The sequence below is a fragment of the Pteropus vampyrus genome, unplaced genomic scaffold (genome assembly GCF_000151845.1).
Source record: "Pteropus vampyrus isolate Shadow unplaced genomic scaffold, Pvam_2.0 Scaffold74, whole genome shotgun sequence".
NCBI classification, from domain to species: Eukaryota; Metazoa; Chordata; class Mammalia; order Chiroptera; family Pteropodidae; genus Pteropus; species Pteropus vampyrus.
Window position 1 is genome coordinate 3,710,249 of NW_011888855.1, and position 21,643 is coordinate 3,731,891.

General features: G+C 34.7%; 1 protein-coding gene and 1 pseudogene across 3 annotated transcripts in view; one reads left to right on the forward strand and one right to left on the reverse strand.

The window, feature by feature from the left end:
- FNIP1 (folliculin interacting protein 1) overlaps window positions 1-21,643 on the reverse strand; it is a 104,062-nt gene that overhangs the window by 8,027 nt on the left and 74,392 nt on the right. For all 3 annotated transcript variants that reach the window (XM_011362265.2, XM_011362266.2, XM_011362267.2), the window contains 5 exons: window positions 18,990-19,075; window positions 13,798-13,944; window positions 12,714-12,883; window positions 7,206-8,625; window positions 6,220-6,388 (listed from right to left, as the gene is read on the reverse strand). In XM_011362265.2, coding sequence (XP_011360567.1) covers window positions 6,220-6,388; window positions 7,206-8,625; window positions 12,714-12,883; window positions 13,798-13,944; window positions 18,990-19,075 — 1,992 coding nt within the window. The remainder of the gene's footprint in view (window positions 1-6,219; window positions 6,389-7,205; window positions 8,626-12,713; window positions 12,884-13,797; window positions 13,945-18,989; window positions 19,076-21,643) is intronic.
- On the forward strand, window positions 15,908-16,026 carry LOC111741160 (annotated as a pseudogene).

Consider the following 21,643-nt stretch of genomic DNA (forward strand, 5'->3'; position numbering starts at 1 on the left):
AACACACTCACTCTCACACACAACACACACGTGCCACACTCGTTACATTTTTAAAAATTCAGATCGATATCTAAACGAAAATGTGTAGAAAAAGGAAGGAAAATACTCAAATAGATCTATTTGTTATGAAGATCTCTGTGAAGTATGGACTATTAAGAATATGAAGAATTTCTTTGTTTTGCTTTATATATCTTTATATTCCTTGAATTTCTACCACAAGCATTTACCTAAATGATATTTTTATAATTAGAAAATCTATGATTAGTGAAAAATATTTTTAACTCACATATACTGATAAAAAGACCATAGGCACAGAGCTGTACCCTTGGCTTCCCCTGATTTACACACAAAGACCAACAATGAGAAGTACACAGTACCACTACCAGAAAGAGATGATGATCTTTACAATGCTCAATACTTCAACAACTTTCTGTATTTGAAAAGGTAAAAATTTTTTCAACACTGGCTATATAGTAATATTAGCAGTTATAAGACTGAGATAAAAACTATAATTTGAAATACTTGAACACAATAGTCTTTTTCCTTTCTAGCTTTTACTGTTACTACAATTTCATAGCTAAGGATGTAAGTTTGTTCCTGGATACACCCAGGTTTGGCACCCTTATAGGATAGCCTTTTGCCCAGTTAATGAACAATCATCTTGGATACAGCTTTTTGCTAGAAGCTAAGGAAATAAAAATAGTGGCACTCACAGTTTTGTGAGAGAGATAAAAATAAATACACCTGGCTATAAAAAGACATCTGTAACATGAAATAGGAATCAAGTGCAGGGGTAGCAGAAAAGGACAACACTGGGTTCTGTGTAACTGAGAGTTTCGCAGTGGAAGGGACATAGTGTTGTAACAATGAAGTATGTATAGGATTGATGGTGATAAATGTGAGAGGAATATGGATAATTCTCTAAGAGGATATATCATGAGAAGATTCAGAGAAAGAAATAGATAGATGTTAATTAAACTTGTGAAAAATGATACTGAGAAGTGGGGAAGAAGAGAATGGCAAACAAAAAGCCTGGAAAGACACATGTTGCAGAGGGAACAGGTCTTAGGAACATTGCAAACTTCTGTTCAAACTTCTGTTCAAACTGGCACTGCCTTTTGGAGAAGAAATTAACCAACATGCATCAAGAACATGAAAATAGCCCTAACCTTAAAAACTGGACAGTAACTTCATTTCCGGGAATCTAGCCTAAAGAATAAATCTTCAATTCATAAAACATAGCAACAATATCAGTGTCATTTATAATGGTAAAAGGAAGAAAACTTTTTTTAGAAGTTGAGCAATAGAGAACTCAGAAATAAACCCACGCATACATCTTCAATTAATTTATAATAAAGGAGCCAAGAATATACAATGGAGAAAGGATAATCTCTTCAATAAATGGTTTGAGAAAACTGGATAGCCACATGCAAAGGAATGAAACTGGACCCCTATCTTACACCATACACAGAAAAATCAAGTCAAACTAGATTAAAGACTTGAACATAAGACCTGAAACCATAAAACTCCTAGAAAAAAACATAGGTATTAAGCTCCTTTAACATTCGTCTTGGCCATGATTTTTTGGATTTGTCACCAAAAGCAAAGGTAAAAGCAAACTAAACTAAAAGGCGTCTGCACAGCCAAGGAAACCATCAGCAAAATGAAAAGGCAGCATACAGAATGGGAGAAAATATTTGTAAACCATATATCTGATAAGTGGTTAATATCCAAAAATATATAAGAAACTCATACAACTCAATAGACAAAAAAAAAAAAAAAAAAAAACCAAAAAAAACAAAAAAAAAAAAAAAAAAAATCAATTAAAAAATGAGTAAAGGAACTGAACAGGCATTTTTCTAAAGAAGACATACAAATGGCCAACAGGTACATGAAAAGGTGCTCAACATTACTAATCATGAAGAATCACCTCACATCTGTTAGAATGGTTATCAAAAAGACAAGAGGTAACAAGTGTTGAGTGTGGAGAAAAGAAAACCTTTATGAACTGTTGATGGGAATGTAAATCGGTACGGCCTCCATGGAAAATAATATCAAAAAATTAAAAATAATATCAAAAAATTAAAAGTTCACATTACAAGAAAAAAATCTAACTATGTGAGGTAAAAAATCTGTAACTATGTGAGGTAAATCTTAAAAGTTCACATTACAAGAAAAAAATCTGAAACTATATGAGGCATTAACTAAACTTACTGTAGTAATCACTTTGCAATACATACATATAATGAATCATTATGTTGTACACCTAAAACTAATACAATGTTATATGTCAATTATATATCAACAAAACTGGGGAAAATGGTGAGAAAAACTAACAGTATGACAAAGCCAGAAAAAAATCAATAAACACTAAAAATAATGTTTACAAAGTATGTTAATAAAGTGAGAAATTCTCTTACATCAACTCTTAAGCGACAAAAGCAGAATTCAAAACAGTAAATACCATACATATTTACATATGTATATAAATATATCATGTACATAGTGTGTATATATATACACAGACACACATACTTTTATATGTATAGTGTATATAAAAATATATATAAGTACATATATAAAAATGCAAATTTTAGTGTTTTGATTATATAGTAGAGAAATTAATAAGTTTTTTGTTAAAAAGCTTATCAAAACTATATATATAGTACATATGTATATATATGTGTATATATGTAAAATATATATGTATATGTTAAAATATACATATATGAAGATAAAAGGCCTCAATTTTATACATTTATACGGTGTATATAACATACACATACATACATAAAGAATAGTAATGATGACAAAAACATACAAGGCACAGAGTGCCTAATTATACAAAATACCACAGAGTATAACTCTGGTGTATAAACATTAGTATCACCTTCACTATTAGGTAAAGAAACTGAGGCTCTATTAGATTAAATATCTTGTCTTAGGATATATAAGCATTAAGTGGCCAAGTCTGGGTTTTATGAAATGCCACATACTGCATAATTACTGGAAGAATGCTAGGTTTTCAGAGAGAACACCAAAGAATCCTGTGTGTGTTAAAGAGTACAGATGGAGGAAGAAAAGAGACTGAGTAACAGAATAGACATAACGAAAGATAAGAGAACAGAGAGAGCATTAGAAGGACCCAAATGGGATTTTCTACCCAAGTAATTTGACAAATATTTACTGAGCACACTACATTATGCACTGAGAGGACAGAATTGAAAAATAAAATAGAAATGGTTCTTTCACCCTGAAGGATAAATATCATCAATTGATTTAAGTTCTTTCCCCTGACGCATTAAATTATTAGTGTCTTCTTCAGGTGTTTATTTTTTTATGCACTCTAACATACTTATATACTGGCCCTATCTTCTCTGGTACTAAGTAAATAATCTGAGGTCAGAAACTATTTTTTTCATCTATATACATCCCTTGGAGTACTAGCACTATGTTCAGAACATAGTATGTCAGTAAATATTTATTTGATTGGTGCTAAAAGGTTGAACAAAATAGCTTTTAAATGTAAAGAATAAGAGTTTCATAAGTTTTCATTACAAATTGTTTTTATCTGGATTTGCCAATAATGTCTCTACTATACAATAAAACACCAAACTTTACAACTTTAGTTACTTTTCTACAAACACAGAAGTTTTAAACCTTTTCGGCTAGCAATCAAGTGACTGCTTGCTCACAGGGCCATATTTTATCACCTATGATTTCCTAGTTGGCTTTCTCCATTTCCTTTTTAACATTTGGGGGGGGGGGTGACTTTTGTTAAAATAAAAAAATTATTAAAGTGATACATGGAATTGAAGAGAGAAACAGAAAATTCAACAACAGCTGGAGACTTCAATATTCCACTTTCAATAACTGATGGAACACTAGACAGAAAATCAGCAAGGACACAGGCTATCAGCCAACTTGATCTGACATCTATAGAACACTTTGACCAACAATAGCCAACTACTCTTTTCAAGCTCATGTGGAACATTCTCCAGGACAGACCATATGCTGGGCCATAAAACAAGTCTCAATACATTTAAAAGGACTGAAATCAGATAAAAGTGTATTGTCTGACCACAATGGAACTAATTTAGTAATCAACTATAAAAGGAAATTTAAGAATTTCACAAATATGTGGAAATTAAATATCACACTTCTAAATAACCTATGTGTCAAGAAAATGGCAAGGGAAGTTAGAAAATACTTTGAAGTGAATGGAAATGAAAACAAAACAGATCAGAATTTATGAGACTCAGTTAACTTAGTTACAACAGTGCCTAAGAGGAAAATTTATAGCTTTAAATGCCTATATTAGAAAAGAAAAAATATTTCAAATCAATAACCAAGTGTCCACCTTAAGAAACTAAAAAAAGAGCAAACTAAATCCAAAACAAGCCAAAGGAAATAAATAATAAAATTAGGATACAAAACAATAAAATATAATACAGATAATCAAGAAAATCCAGAAAACAAAAACTATTTCCTTGAAAACATCAACGAAATTGACAAATCTTCAGCTAGAATAGAAATCAGCAAACCTTTTCTGTAAAGGACCAGAAAGAAAATATTTTTGACTTCAGGGGCTATAAATCACTGTCTTAAGGGCTCAACTCTGCTGCTGAAGTAGGAAAAGAGTCATATAATATATAAATAAATGGGTGTGGTCATATTTCAATAAAATTTTATTTACAAAAAATAGGCCTATTTGTCCCATGGGCCATAGCTGGCTGATCTTCAATGCATATGGGCCAAAAATATGTACTAATGAAATCAAGCCATGAATGAACTCTTCTTTGAAGAATCTCCTTGGGGGACGGAGGGAAACACAAATTACAAAAATCGGGAATGAAAGAAGGGACATAACCAGAGACCTTACAGAAATTAAAAAGATTATAAGTATATACTGTGAATAACTTTATTCCAACAAATTAGGTCACTTAAATGAAACTAATTTCTAGAAAGACAGAAATTATCAAAACTGACTCAGGAAGAAAAAGAAAATTATACATATAACAAGAAGTTGAATTAGCAATTTAAAATATTCTCATTAAAAAAATATTCTAGAATTCACTGGTGAATTCTATCAAACATTTAGAGAAAAAAATTCATACCAATCTTCCAGAAAATCTTGAGAGAAAAGAGGAGGGAATACTTCTCAACTCATTTTATGAGGCCAGTATCATTCTGGTATTAAAGCTAAATGAAGACATCACAAGAAAACTATAGACTAATATCCCTCGTAAATAAAGACTCCAAAATCTACAACAAAATATTAGTAAATCAAATCTAGCAACATATAAAAAGTACTATCTACCATGACCAAGTGGGATTTTCACCCGCTAAGAACACAAAAGTTGGTTTAACATCAAAATATCAATCTATGTAATATATCACATTAATAGTTTATAGTTTAAAGAAAAATCACACAATCATTTCAATAGATACAGAAAAAATGTGTGAGATTTTGTCACACACTTTTGTGAGAGATTTTAAGATTTTTGTCACACACTTTTGTGTGAGATTTTAAGGCAGGTGAGGGGAGGGAACTACGAAGAGAAGGGGACTTCAAAAAACTACAAAGAGAAGGGAACTTTCTCCACCTGATAAAAGGCATCTATAAGAATCCTACAGCTAATATCAAACTTAATAATGAAAGACTCAATATTTTCTAAGATCAAGAGCTAGACAAGGATGTCCACTCTCCACATTTCTATGCAACATTGTACTGAGATACTAGCTCACATAATCAGGCAAGAAAAAGAAACAAAAGGCATCTAGATTGGAAAGAAAGGTGTCAAACTGTCTATTCATTGATGACATGAGCCTGTATGTAGAAAATCTTAAGGAATCCACACAAAAAACAACAAGAACTAACTAGGAATGAATAATATTAAAATAAAATTAAAATAATTCCATTCACGTTTAGGCATTTACAATTTTATTGATATTATAAGTAATCTAGTGACGAACATCTATGAATAGATAGATACAGGACTTTCTGTATTTTAGATTTCCATTTGGATAGATTCCTGGAACTCTCTATTTGCTTTCATGGCGACAGGTACAAACATGCAAGCATTACGCAAAGTGACTGATTCAGAGAACAATGATTGTATTACACAGTGAAGTGTAACCAAAGTATACTGCAATTCTGGGTTCTCCTAGTTAACAGATTCATTCTCAATAAATTCAAGAGCAGTAAAGGTCACTCACCTGCACAGCGTGAGACAAATCTGACACCAGACATTGACGGAGCCTCTCATCACTCCCAATTCCTTGAAGAACAAAGTCGGGCACATAAGACGAGCAGTAGCCGCCCAACAAGGACCTCCCAAAATTGGCAATGTTGGGCTGAACAGCACTCACTTCAATTAACTTTGACCTAGAAGAAGGGTCCCAAAAGAAGGCATACCTAATTAGTAATAAACATATTTTACCAATAAAAAGAATTTTGGACTCTACTAGTTCATATTTAATATTGTCATTTTTCACAAAATATACACAGAGTACAAGCATTCTTAAATAAAAACTGACTTAAGTGCTCAATCAGACCACAAAACACTCTTTCCTACCCAGAGAAGAGGGTCTGATGAACAACTATGTAATCAGGTGAGTATAAATCTTTCACAACAGACTTTAGAAATGCTGTCCCTTGTGTATGTAGCACATTCTTAACACAATCAGACTATGAAAACCATTATCCAGAACAAAGTAGTTAAATTTCTCACAAACCCAAAGCCTGGTTTCTAACATTTCTCATGTATGAATCTTCTCCTTGTATACCTGACCCTGAATATACATTCCCTGTTTTCCTCTTACTCTTTGCTAAATTTATTTTATAACAGCCATTTCCTACCTTCTCAGTGATTATCTCTCCCTCGTCACCAGGCTCGGCATACATCCTTTTGGGGGGCATATTTCAGTCCCAAGTGGATTTAAAACTCCTAAACAGTAAGAAATCTTCTACATATCAACATAAATTTACCCTCAAGCCTTCACGAAGCTTTTCTGGGGTGCCTATGAGGCTTAGCTTTTACTCCTTCCTATGAGTAATGGCACATGATAATGGGAGAGAATCTGTCCAAGACAATCATCTCTTCTTTTATACATTAGCTACTCCCAACCTTCAGAGACCAGCTAAACAAAAGAATAGTACATATTTATATAAGACCTATTATATGCTGAAACTTCCTACTTACCCAGGAAAAGGTATGTCATCTTCTTCTGCCCAGTCCTCTTGCTCTCCTCCATAATAACTGCTTACTTGTCTAGTCATGTCATGGCCTGTATCTTCACTTTCACTATCCCCAAGAGCACTATCTGAACTTTCATTTCTTGGAATGTCCCATTCATTTCCTACAGCAATTTTTTTCTCTGAACTCTCTTTATCCCCATGGGGGACAAGAATGGAGAGTGTGTCACTTTGGTCGTGCTGAGGATAGCAGGTTTTACATGAATCTTGGTGAACTGTTTCTACACATTTACAAAATTCATTGTTCTGTTTGCTATTTTTTGTACACAATCTTTTCGAAAACTCTAACATACAGCAGTGTTCTTTACTGTCTGCACTTGTTTTAACTGGAATATCATCAATAGTCCTGGTTTCGATTGAATCATCATTAAAATATTCATCAAATAAGCTCATGCTTTCTGGGTCAGAATGATTCCAACAGGGAAGTTCACAGGGCTCTCCAGAAACCACATTCAGTGTATCAGACTCTCCAGATTGGTCCTTAGATGGCTGTTTAATTTCTTGATGCTGATCAGCAGCCCCTCTTTCTTCCTTTGGTGGTTTGGTGTGATGCCTGGTAATCTGATTCACCACAGCCTGACTCCGGAGTTCAGTATCTGAGTCTGGCGACATAGAATCCCCAATCAAGAAAGTAACCTTTGTCTGGGTTGCCTCACAAGAAAACGTAGCAGTCACAAGCTTATCTGGAGGCTTTTTTTCCACCACCATTCCTGTGGATCTCAACACTTTGCCTGCAGGATCACCTGAATCCAGCAATTCCTCACTCTGCCATGTTTCCTCTGCCACCGCCAAGCCTGACTTTGACAATGCACATTTGTCTACTGGAGCAGATCCTGTGCAAACAACTGTCTCTAACTTGGTGTCAAGGCAAGTTCTTAATTTATCTCTGTACTGTTTAACATCAACAGCATTTTCTTCTTGGCAGTCAGAAGGAGAAACCATTCGGCATTCATCTGAAATTTCTAGCAGCTCCTTAGATCTGTTTTGAATATCTTCGCTCTCTTGCTGTGAAACATTCTCTATATTTTGCCCAAGGAGCGGATGACTGCAATATTTACAGTTACAGTTAGGAGTCCTCGTTTCTTCTGACTCTTTAAAGAGTAAACTGCTTTTGTTCCTATGCATTGTGATGAGCACGTACTCGGATTCTTCTATTTCACCTTTCTCCAAAGTGGTAGTAATTACTGTGCCTGGCATAACAATGGCTTCATCTTCTCCGTTTTCTAAAAGATGGGTTTCTTGAAGTTCAGAGCATCTTATGAAATAAGTAAGAAAATAAAGCAGCCTCTGGACCATGTCTTGTCGTTTGCCAACAACCACCGTCCTTGCTAACCGTACAGGAGAGCCAATAGCGCCATACAAGTCCCCTGCAATGGAAAAATCAGTTAATGGACACATCCTCTACTCAGACAGCTAAACAGGCTATTTTCAATGATCGGAAACCTACTCTTATTGTATGAGGATTCAGATTTTATTCTTAGTTCATTAATAAGAAAGGATGAGACGAATGGTCTAAATAAACCAAAGAGAAAGTGAATGAGGGGGTTTTGTAGCTTCCTTCTTAAGCAGCTGCTGTGGTTCTCAATCCTCAAGCAAAGACTCAGTTGTAAAAGTCACATTTACCAAGAATATTCTCTGTGCCAGGCCCTAAGCAGAGCACTCCATCTGGAGAAGTACTGCCTGAAGTACATGTGCAAAAAGATTCTGCAGCTGCGTCCAATGCAGAGGAGAGAATGCACAATAGCTGCTCAGGGGCAAGGAGAGGAAGGGAGTAGTGGTGGAATGGAGTAGAGCTGGAGCAGTCACTTCACACTTAACCTTCCTTGATTTCAATCATTTCCCTTACTTGTGCTGCCATACCCAAGACCCCACAGCTCTCATGGTTTTAACAGCGCATTTCCCCATTCTTTCCCTCAAGGGCTGAGTACTCAGGATAGACCTGAAAGGGCAGGAAAAGAGAGACCTATCCTAAGAGGAAAGGAAAGGGCAACACATTTAGCAATGTGGTTCATTCCCACTTTGTGTCCGTACTAGACATGAACAGTCATCACATTAAAAAGGGGGCAGGGGGAAGTGAGTTACCAATGTCATTTCTATATTTGTGCTGTGGCTGAAACTAAACCAACAAAGAAACAGGTACCAAAACACTTTAAAATGGAGACTACAAAGTCATTAATTTAAATTTAATTCAATTTTGCAAGCTGTCAGTATATACATTTAAAAACTTCTATTTATACTTTACGAAACTCCCACACATTTTAAAGGAACATATATAAACAGGTCTCATATAAATATATTCTACAGACAGTATTATGATAAATTTCCTTCCCTGGCTAAGACACTGGCCCTAACACCATCACGCCACTATTCAAAACCATTCCCAAGGTCCCCACTGATTACCAAATAACCTAAACTGCTTGGGCATGGCACGTGAGTCTTTCATGACTAGTTCCACTTTTCTTCCCCAGGTCTGCTTTCTTACAGTTCCCTTTTCTCATCTTTATGCACCCAAAGTCCCACTTAAAGTGGACTGCTTAAACCCGACCACTGAACGAACGGTAAGCACTTTTAACACTTAGACCCCTATACTCATGCCATATACTTCCCTTCTCTATCTCTGCCAGTCTAGCTGCCCACACAAGCATCCTTCTTTGGGCAAAAGTAAACTTCCCCAGTTGAACTCCTATTGAACTTTTCATTTCTCTTATAGTGCCTCTTTGAATTCTCATTACAGTCCACACATGTATTACCCACAGTGTAATACTGTCAACTTCTTGAGGGCAGGGACTAGATATCATTCATCTGCATACCCTCCAATGCTCTTTGCACAGAGCCTTAGATATATCATGTACTTGATAAATTATAGAATTGAAAATAGGTTTGAAATGTCCAAAAAAAAAAAAAAAATACCACTTGAATTATCTGACTTGAAAAAAGGAAATTTATCATCCATACAATGGAATGAATTCTACTCAGCATTAAAAAGGAACAAACTATTAATGATAAACATAGGTAAATCTAGAATAATTATGTTAAATGAAAGAAGTCAGACAAAATAAAGCATGTACTGTATGATTCCATTTAAATAAAACTCTAGAAAATGAAAATTAATCCATAGTGATAGAAAGCAGACCAGTGGCTGTCTGAGTATGGAGGAAGGTGAACAGGGAGAGTGGAGAAGAGCAGCAAGGAGGGATTACAAAACGGCATGAGAAAACTTTTGGATGTTCACCATCTTGATTTTGGTGATGGTTTCAGGGGCATATACATTTTGACATATATATATCAAAACTTGAAAATTATATACTTGATATATGTGTTTATCAATTATTCTGTAATTCAAACAGAATAAAGAAAAAGAGTCAGAGAGGGAGGGAGAGTGGAAAGGAGGAAGGGAAGAAAGGAAAGAAGAGAGGGAGGGAGGGAATGAGGGAGAGAGGGAGGTTGGCTACATGAGTTAATAAGCCACATGACAATCTGCCTGGCAAGCTCACTCACCAGCACAACTTAAGGGAAGTTCGTACCAGGTCACCAAAATGTTCTCATTTTATTTTTATTCTTCCCCCATCACCTAATGGCAATAGAGTAAGGGTAGGAGTAATGCAGCTACATTTACCAGAGACCATCCTAAGCACTTTACATGTATTATGTCATTTAATTTTCACTATGTACTATCTATTGTTATTAGCACTTTACAAATAAGGAAAATCGTGTTTTAAACATGGTCTGTCTGATGCCACTGCCTGTGCTTCTAAGCGCCGTGCCACGCTGCCTTCTCAATGACTGTCTCCTCATCAACTATGCCCTGGTAACCATTAATTCAGTAGAGCCTAGCACTGGTAACCATTAATTCAGTAGAGCCTAGCACTAGGGAAACATTTTCTGAAATCACTCAACAAACAAAAAGTGGAAAAACATAAACCTCAAAGACCGCTTCTCAGTTAACCAGATAGGTTCTAGCTATCACAGGTGACTGCAGTTCATTCTTTCCAGGCACAGTACCAAACACAACCCCTCCCAAACATCCTGATGTTACTAGTAAACCAGCCATCATCCAGCTCCTCTTGCTCCAGCTGCAGCTCTCTATCTATAAGGAATGATATCAGGAACAAGACAATTTAGCAATAAGACAATGAGAAAACAAGTAAATAACAGGTGTTTTAGAATAGAGAAGGAAAACATAGGCAGTAATCTCTCTGATATTGCTATTAGTAATTTTTTTCCTGCTATATCTTCTTGGGCAATGAAAACAAAAGGAAACAAACAAACAAAAAAACAAATGAGACATCAAACTAAAAACATTTTTGCACAGCAAAGGAAACCATCAACAAACGACAAGACAATCTACTGAATGGGAGAAGATATTTGCCTATGACACATCTGATAAGGGGTTAATACCCCAACTTTATAAATGGGTAGGAGATCTGAATAGGTATTACTCCAAAGAGGACAAATAGATGGACAACAGACATATGAAAAGATGCTCAACATCACTAATCATCAGAGAAATGCAAATTAAAACAAGTAGCTATCACATCACACCTGTCAGAATGGCTATCACCAATAAAGCAAAAAACAACAAATGTTGGTGAAGATGTGGAGAAAAGGGAACCTTTGTGCACTGTTGGTGGAATTGCAAAATGGTGCAGCCACTATGGAAAACAGTTTGAAGGCTCCTCAAAAAATTAAAAATAGAACTACCATTTTACTCAGCAATTGCCCTTCTGGGTATTTATCCAAAGAAAACCAAAACAACACTAATTCATAAAGATCTATGTACCCCTATGTTCATAGCAGTGTTATTCATAATAGCCAAGATATGGAAGCAACCTAAGTGTCCATCAACAGACAACTGGATAAAGAAGGTAGGGTACATATATACAATGGAATATTACTCAGGCATAAAAAATGAAATCCTACCATTTGCAATGACATGGATGGACCTATAGAGTATTATGCTGGGTGAAATAAGTCAGACAGTGAAAGATAAATACCATATTATTTCACTTATATGTGGAATCTAAGGAACAAAAAGAACAAACTAAATAAAAACAAACTCACAGACACAGAGAACAAAATGGTGCAGAGGAGGGTTGGGGGACTGGGCAACAAAAGTGAAGGGATAAAGAAGTACAAATTAGTAGTTACAAAACAGTCATGGGGATGGAGAGTAAGCATAGGGAACATAGTCATTAGTATATGTAATGGCTGTGTAGAGCCAGATGGGTACTACAGCAATTGGGGGAGGGGGGAGGAATCACTTCATAAACTATAATTGTCTAACCATTGTACTGTATACCTGAAACTAATATAAAATATACATATATAAATAAAGAACTAGAGCAAAAAAAGAGAGCATTTTATTTCATTATTTTTGTTTTTGCTATAAAATAACTCGATAGTCACACAAAAGTCCAAGTATAATACATCTTGAAACAGTTTTCAGACTACATACCCAGTTGTGCCCAAAGTGGGTTATACGGATGAGTCTTTGCCAACATGTCTACACTCTGAGAGGAATGTTTTTCTAAAAATATTTTTATAGGTGGTTGTCCATTTGGCATGACTGTTGGAACCCAGGCAAGATGATTGGTCAGAACTGCAGTAATGAGGGCTGGCAAGAATCTGGAAACAAAATGCATCCTATCAGATTCCAATCTGTCTTTATGAACCCTAAATACAATATAAAATACAGTGACAGAATAAAGCAAAGAGATAACATATTCTCATGTGGCCAAACTGCACAAAAAAGGAGGAGAGAAGGAAGGCATATCACCAGAATGAAAATGAAAGTTAATTAATTTTTCAGTTGTGTAGAACTTAAAAGAAAATCCTTAAAATAAGTCATTCAAAAGATCTATTTCTGATCATAATTAAAAAAAAACATGTAGTTTTACTTGAAAAATATGAATTCTCTTCAGTGTTTAATCTACACAATTTATTAACAAATCAACCAGGAAGTCTAAACATTTCCACATTACTAAATGGGAAAATAAAGAAAGTATTAAAACAAACTTTGTCTACCATCAAAGAGAGTAAAAGTATCTAAATTACTCATCTAAAGTCTAGGAATTTGAGGAATGGTTAGAAGAAACAATGAGATAAAATATCACATTAAAAATATATCATCGGCATCCTGACACTTAGTTATGTTTTTTTACTTCTTTTCTACAGAATAAAACTGCAAAAGTAGATATAACTCACACCAAAAAAAAGAGCTTCAAAGAGTTCTGTAAAATGTCAGGAATTTTAATTTAACACAAAGACATTTCTACTGTTTTTCATTCATAAATTTCCATGGCCTTCTTCCATACCCTATGTTTTAATTATCTTTTAAAATTATCTTGATTATTAACAATATAAAATAATTTCAAAGATAATGGCTAATTCTTTCACTTTTGTAATTAAGTTCGATCACAATTTGATAGCTAGTTATAGTAAATAATAGCTAAAGACACTAAAGATGGCTAGCTGGATGGATGCATGCATGTGCACACACGCGCGCACACACACACACACAGATATAAAGTAAGCCATACTGATTTTTTGAAGCATTTTCCATTAGAAAAGTGAATTCCTTCATGAAACGATGGCAAAGCTGGTTCTTTTCTGGAATCCCCGACATCATTGTAAGCCAGACAGGCTCTCCAATACGTGGCATTGTGTAAAGATTACAAATTGTTGTCCTAAAAAGAGGAAAACACATTATAAAATTTATAATTCCCAGATTTACATACTTTTAAAATAAAGTTATCTTGACAGCTTGGGCTTCACACTCAGATTATTAAAGGTTTTGAGAGGAGACAATGAATCAAATCATTCTTTCTCTGTCATCAGCACAGTACCATGAAGAATAGTCTGTACATGAACTCAAAAATATGTTGGTTCTGGCACTGGCTCTGTCCCCAATGACTGTGTGCCCTTGGGTAAATTACTTCCTTACTTTAAGCATCAGTTTCCTCCACCTGTAAAATGAAAGGACTAGGACTAGATAATTTCTAAAGCCCCTTCCAGCTCTACATTACAAAGATGTATGGTGTACTTAAATATATTGCAAATAATCAACACAGAAAAGAAAAATATTCTAAATGGAGTAATAGTTTATCCTTATACCCACTCAAAACAACAGTTTATCAGCATCATTTTGTTGATGCTGTGCTGAGACTCATAGTAAAGCTCCAAAGGATGATGAGGACATTATAGATGACATGCTATATTCCTACTCTCTTTCAAGCTTCTGAAGTTTTCCTTGAATCAACACAACAGAGGATTATTGCAAAAATCATGATTATTGCCAGCTCTTCTGGCTGACTGTCTCATTTATTTAGGCAATAGCTAATCTTATGACTTACACTCTCTCCTGAAATCTTCAAGAATATCTTTAAGATGTCAATTCTTTTCGTTGTAATTATCTACTCAGTGAAGTCCTATACACTCATCAGTCTAAGGAACTCCTGCCAAGTTGGAGCTTAAGAAACTAGCTGAACGCTGGTGCTCTGATATCTCCACAAGTGCTAATACCTATACCTCAGCATAATTCTCTAACACCTAGAATCCAAAAAAAAAAAAAAAAGGAAAAGACTTCTCTTGCCTGTACAAATTTCACTGAATCTTGACCCATTATAAACACAATATAGTACAGTAGATAGAAGTGACAAATACAGGTCACATAATAAGTTCTAGGTATGGCATAAAAAAACCATTGCTGAGAATGAATGAATGAACAAAAGAATGAAAAGAAAAAGAATTAAGGGTATTTTACAGAGAAAAACATGACTAGAATATAAACTAGGGTTATGTGAAAATGCTTATTTTTAAATCCTATTAAGAACATCCAGATAGGATGGAAAACTGAGCACAAATGTTTATCCCTCTCAGTTCTGATGCCCCAAGTGAATACCACTTACAGATCTGAAAACAAATAAATCACTAGAACAAATAGAATTGGAGAGGAACCTTAATGAAAATTAAAATTATAGATTTAATGAAATTCTAGAAGATAAAACACAGAGAACATTAACTGAAGTAATAGGATAGAGGATGGGATGGGTTATAGTGCTCAAAGAGGGGGCCATGCACGAAAAAGTGCTAATTTGTGCCACTGAATAAGAAGAGGCTCAGGACTCGTAAGAGCCCAGTGGAGCAGAGGGCAGGGGTTATACAGACTGTAACCTGGGAGACTAATTCAAGGTCCGTGAATGGTTGGTGACCCCTACCCCTACCCCATTTTCCCACAGAATTACTACAGATAGCAGAAAAGATAGAGCTACTGCCTAGCCCAGAGAAATGACAATCTCCTAACTCTTTCTGATATTTAAATATTTCACACTATATAAACAGATATACAGTCAACGTTGTGGTATTAAAATTTAATGGGCGGGGGACAGCAATTTGAGGGGGAAATGTCTGAATATGCTCCTTAGGGAATGATAATGAAAAATGGTTGAGCAACACTGCCCTAAAGTAAAGTTATCTAGTCTGTGTCTGATTTATGCAAAGAGCTCCAAGCTGTATTTTGGTGCCTCACTCTCAACTATAAATGGGCAACCAAAATACTAATATATAGGGAGGGAAAGCTCTGAGGAAAAAAAAAAGACACAGAAGATCAACCCAGGAGTGCCAGTTTCTAACAAAAAGAATTCAGGAGAGGTCTACAGCCATACCACTCTGAACAAGCCGAATCCCATCTGATCTTGGAAGCTAAACAGGGTCGGGCCTGGTTAGTAATTAGATGGGAGACCACCTAGGAAGACCAGGTGGCGTAAAAAATAAAAATAAATAAAAAAAAATAAAAGAATTCAAGAGAGAAGAAACAGAAGAAAACAAATTATCAAAGAAAGTAGAATATTTACCAGAGCTGAGAAAAAACAAGATAGTGCTACCACTATACTGAGAGGCTAAAAGACTGAGGGACAGGTATAAACTCATGGCAGAAAATAAATATGCTCTAAAATTGATAAACCAAGAAAGAGCTGCATTAAGTATACTGTTTCATAATACTGAAGTAAATAACAAAAGAAAGAGTTAAGAGGTAGAATGTTCTTGGGAAGTGAGAATGAGGATGGAGAGGTAGGGTAGTGTTCATTTATTTCCATTATTAGACCCTTCAGAATGTATATTTTTTTTCTTAACCATGTGAATATATTTTTTGATTAAAAGAAATACTGTATAAATGACTTGAGCCAATCGATTCATTTTCCATGAGTTTCATCAGCATAATAGTGTCTACTACAAACTCTATGTATCGTGGGCCAGAGCCAGATCACTAGCCCTAGTACAGTGGTCCACTGAGGACACACACGCTTAAAGATATGCACTATAACCTCAGAGTGTAGCAGGTGCAAAGAAGGCAAAGAAATTAAGTATGCAGCTGTGCTTCTCATTATATACAACTCTGGTGTCATTAACAACCTAGAAGTAATCTTGCTTTTTTCTCCTACTAATAGTTACATCCTACCCTTCGCTAGTAAGAAGGGCAAGGATTTTCAGTCATCTGATCCCTTCTTTTCCCTGGTATGTCCCTAGAGAAAGACTCCTTAGTTGTAAGGGAATGGGGGTCATGACTTAGTTTTCTTTGATATGCATACAGTCTAGGTCAAAGTCCAAGGACCTCACCTGTACCAGGAAGCAATGCTAGCTAAAACATACTTCCTGCTTCTCTAGGTTTCAGGGTTTTTGTATACATGTGAATCATTTCCTTCCTCTTCTCAACTGCTCAAAACTCATTAATCGTCTGGCCTCAAATAATCACGTACTTAAAAAATTATCTAATTGCCAATTTTTAACAACCACTTCATTTTTAAATTGTATGACAGTCTCAATATTTGTAGTAATATTCTATAAAGTTGACATAAACAATGAATTAGTGAACACTGAATCACTGTTCCTAGGGGAAATACAGGGTTAAGGTTCCTGTGAGTCTCTGGTCACAACACTTTCATCAACCCATCAATACATAATCTTGTTTTATGAGGGGTTCTGTATATACTGTTTAATATTTAATATACTGTTGATTCATTAACATTGAGTTCACAGCCAACAACACTATGACTCACACCTGCATGAAGCTTACTCAGCACAAATATTTTTCTCCGTAAGGCACATCACAGCGTTCCTGCACTTCGTAACATTGAAGAGCATTTCAGCACTATGCTTGAGGGCCGTTTTTAATAGCGAAATCACTAACAAAAATCAAAATATGCTTTAAAAAAAGTGGCACTAAATATTTGTCAAACAGGACACTTGTTTACTGAATGAGAGCTAAAACAAGAAGTTGGAGCATTGTCTTGTTTGACCTCATCTGGGAATGTGTGTTTAGAGCCACTCAAATTTTTCACTGCTCTGTGCATGTCCACAGATGATCATAAAAGCACTATATTTTGGGGTTTTAAATAAATTTTAGCAAGTAGGTGAATTCACAAATACAGATTCTGTAAATAATAAGGACCAACTTTACATATTAAAGTATTTCTACAGATATACCCCTTAATAAAAATTTTGTTAATAAAGTATTTTTAAGATATTGTAAGAATGCTTAACTGACTTATATAACCTTTCAGATTCACAGTGACTGAAATAAAATACACTAATACAAAAGAGAAGGTACACAATCATGACATATATTTTCAATGATTTCATAACTCACACATGTTGTAAATTCCAGGTAATCTTAAAATTCTAAGGCTAGGCCATTCATCCTACCTTATTACCAAAGCGATTAACTCATAGGTATTTAATTCAACTTTTTAAAAATAAAAATCCTGTTTATAAGCTAAAAGCAAAATCAGCATTTTACTAAGAATGAGTCTTATGACAATATTTACTATTCTGGTAACTTCAGCTGGATCTATAATGACAGTGTTTCCTCAGAGCTCAAACAGGTCTGGACTCTTGGCCTTCTGCCACAAAGCTTGTGACTGCAGAAAAGAAACTGTAATCCAATAATGTAAGTAATAGCTCCAAGTTCAAGGGCAAAGATTCATTACCATGTAAAACTACAAAATGTAAAACTCAAAAATAATATTGCAGGATTCTTTCAGGCAAGTAAATAAAAAGTCTATATATCTCTCCAGTCTGAAGGAAGACTGGGAGGATAAAGAAGACCTGAAATGACTCTCTTAGAGGGAGATAGACATCAGTCATTTAGAGTGACTCCCAATGTAGTTCATATGCAGTATGTTTGCTTGCCATAATCAGAGCACAGTTAAAGCAGTTGTTGGAGCGTCAGGCACAAGCTTTGTTCTACCAAGAAAACACTGGCAGAAGAAACACTATTTGTTTTGCCATATCTAGAGAAAGGATCAAGCAATAGTTATGTGGAACATCAAGTTCATATTCTCTATATCCATGTGTTCTTGTATTCCAGGTATCTGAGAACATCTGATTACTACTACTGGTTAAATAACACTTAACCAGTCCCTACATCTAGGAGCCCAGGAGAGGACAAAGCACATTTCTCCTGGAATAAGGGTCTCTTCTGGTCATATCTGATTGTCTAACAGTTCAATACTAAAAATCATACCACTGATGGCTCCCAAATGTGCCATCCCAAGCACATTTGATATTTAATGATAGAGGAACCAATGGCCTACTGAATTATACCTTCATTCGACTATGTGACAAAGAAATTTAAAGAATTTAATTTTAACAGAATATGTTAAAGAAAATAAATAAATCTTCCTGTGTACACTGCAAAACAACTTTATATTATGAAAAACTGGAGAATATGTACCTGAATTCATTCAGGGCATCAACTATTCGATTATAAGCCAAACTCCTCTGGCTGGCATCAGTGGATCTCCGGCTCATTTTCATAGCCTTGAAAGCAATCAAATAGTTAATTCTTATACTGATCACGGGCAAAATATAAAAGAAAAAGAAAAAAAAAAGCGAAGTCATATATTTCCATAACACTTAACCACTATTCTTATCTAGAAAGATATAAAGAAGACACACATTTACTGTGGCTTTCTCTAATGTATCTTAGGTCATTAATGATCATAAGAAAATTCAAATTTTTCAAGTGTTAAATCTCTTACTGTAACTGTCAAACCATAAAATGTCAACACACAAAGAAACTGATGTTGACAGTTTCTGGGTTACATAAAACTATTCTTTTTTTCCAAACAGCAGAAAACACAATAACTCAGTAATAACAGCTCATGTTTCCTCTAATATTTCACAAATAATGGTTCTGTTAAGGAAATCTTTTTTTTAAGATCTGAAATATAAAGATTCTACTTATGTCAAGTTATTAGTAATATCTGCTTTCTTAAAAACATATTTAGCCATAGTTGAGAAACCTTGCTTTGGGTAGAAAAAAGGGTATCAGGATTAGAATATGGATGTCAGAAAGAACTTTGTAATTTTTTAAATGTTTAAAAGAATGTAATTCCGTTTACTTATATAATTACAAAGTAATTTTTAAAAAATTTTTAAACATATATTTAACAAAAGATCAAACTAGTTCAGGCCAAAATCATGTTCATGTATATAGAAAAGCTTCACAGGCTAAAAGTGAAACTTAATTTTATATTTTTACAAACTGTTGAGAGATTCCCAATTTATAAAGAAGTAAAAACTTGGGGCTAGAGTTGAGTAGTATTCTTTCTTAATTTTCAGCAATAAAAATGTTTAATTAAATTATAGATCTCAAAAGGTATCACTTTTTTAAAAAGTGATAATTTGAAAACTGGCCTTAGAAGATAACTTCTGTGGATAGTCTCATGTTTACTACATTCTATTATTAACAACTGTAGAACTTTTAAAATTAAGTTCTATACTATTCATTCATTCAGCTTTATCTTTCAGCTTTGATAAGAAATGAGATGTTAAACTTGAACAAATATTCAGACAACTGTAAGTACTGCAATGTACTCTTTAGGTTACAGAATGGTCAAAGCATTAGAACATTTGAAGTCATCTTTAATGAGTTCCACAGTGACTAATATTTCAAGGTTTATACAAAGCTTGAAACGCTTCTTCCAGTAACTCAAAATGTCAGTTCAGCTACAGCTAATTACTATGTGTATTGACTCTGGCAAGAATAGACTACAAAAAGGGACAGCAGCCAATTGAAGAAATCTGTCACCAGTTTCTAACTCCTGAGAGTGAGTGAAAAATGGCCTTTACTCACTTGTTTAGTATTGCTAATGATATATTTGTCTTTTTGATAGACTTACATTGAGGAACTAACATTAGTGTCTTCTCTTGAGGCAGATGATTCTGAAATGCATCTTCTACTTCCTGAACCATTTTAATTGGCCTTCCCATCTCTCGCCTCTTATTCTAGTCTGTTTTAGACATAGTGCAAATTAATCTTCCTAAAGCACAATTTGGAGACAGCCTTAAAAACAAAGGCAAAACTCTGGCAAGCATTCTAGAGTCTTTGATCTGGTCCCCGTTAACTCTGTCAGACTTCTCCTCCTTAATGTTCTTTCTCTTCCACATACTGTCACAGGGATTAAGAACTTTACGTATATCAACTGATTCACTGGTTCAACTTCCAGGAATCTCTTCTAAAATATAATCTGGAAAACTTACCAATATGTTAACAACACTGTAGCTATAATTGTGAAAAAGTAAAAATGGCCTAATAGAAAAATTGTTACTCTGAGGAAAGCCACTAAAATATATTTAAGAACAATTTATAATGACGAGAAATGTGTATGTTACAATGATGAGTTTGGTTTTTTTTAATGAGTTTTTAAAAATAGGCATATAACTAAGCAATATGAACAGAGCACAATTCCGATCAAGTAAAATGGATAAGAGGCCTGGATAACACTTTCAGCAAAATGTTAATTATTTTTAGGTGGCAAGGATATCAATTTTTCTTGCTATTGCTATATCCAATTTCCAAAATTTTATGTTTAAAAAATCCTACACATCCTTAAAATGCAGTCCAAATGAAACATCTTCTCAACAGGAAGTCATTTTTCTTTCCTATGAACTCCTAAAAACCTTGGCTTATTCTTCTTTTTTGGTTATCCTTATACTCTTATCTTGTATTCACAATTTTCTTACCTTACGTAAGTTTATCATATAAACTATCAGCAGACTTTGACAAAATTGATCAACCCTAACTTCTTAAAAACACTTTCTTCACTTGAATCCCTCTAAAAAGTATTCTCTCGTTTTCCTTCCTACTTAGATGGTAGATCCTCAGTCTTCTCTCTTCAAATTTTAACTGCTGAAATGCTCCACAAATCAAGCCTAGGATATCCGCTCCTCTTTCTCTCAATCAGTTTCATGGCTTTAAATACCATCTGTACACTGGTGACTGTCCAGCTTGGACCTTTCCCGTAAACTCTAGACTCATATAACCACTTGGATGTCTAAGAGGTACCTCAAACATACTCCTGATCCACCATCTGTTCCATCTGC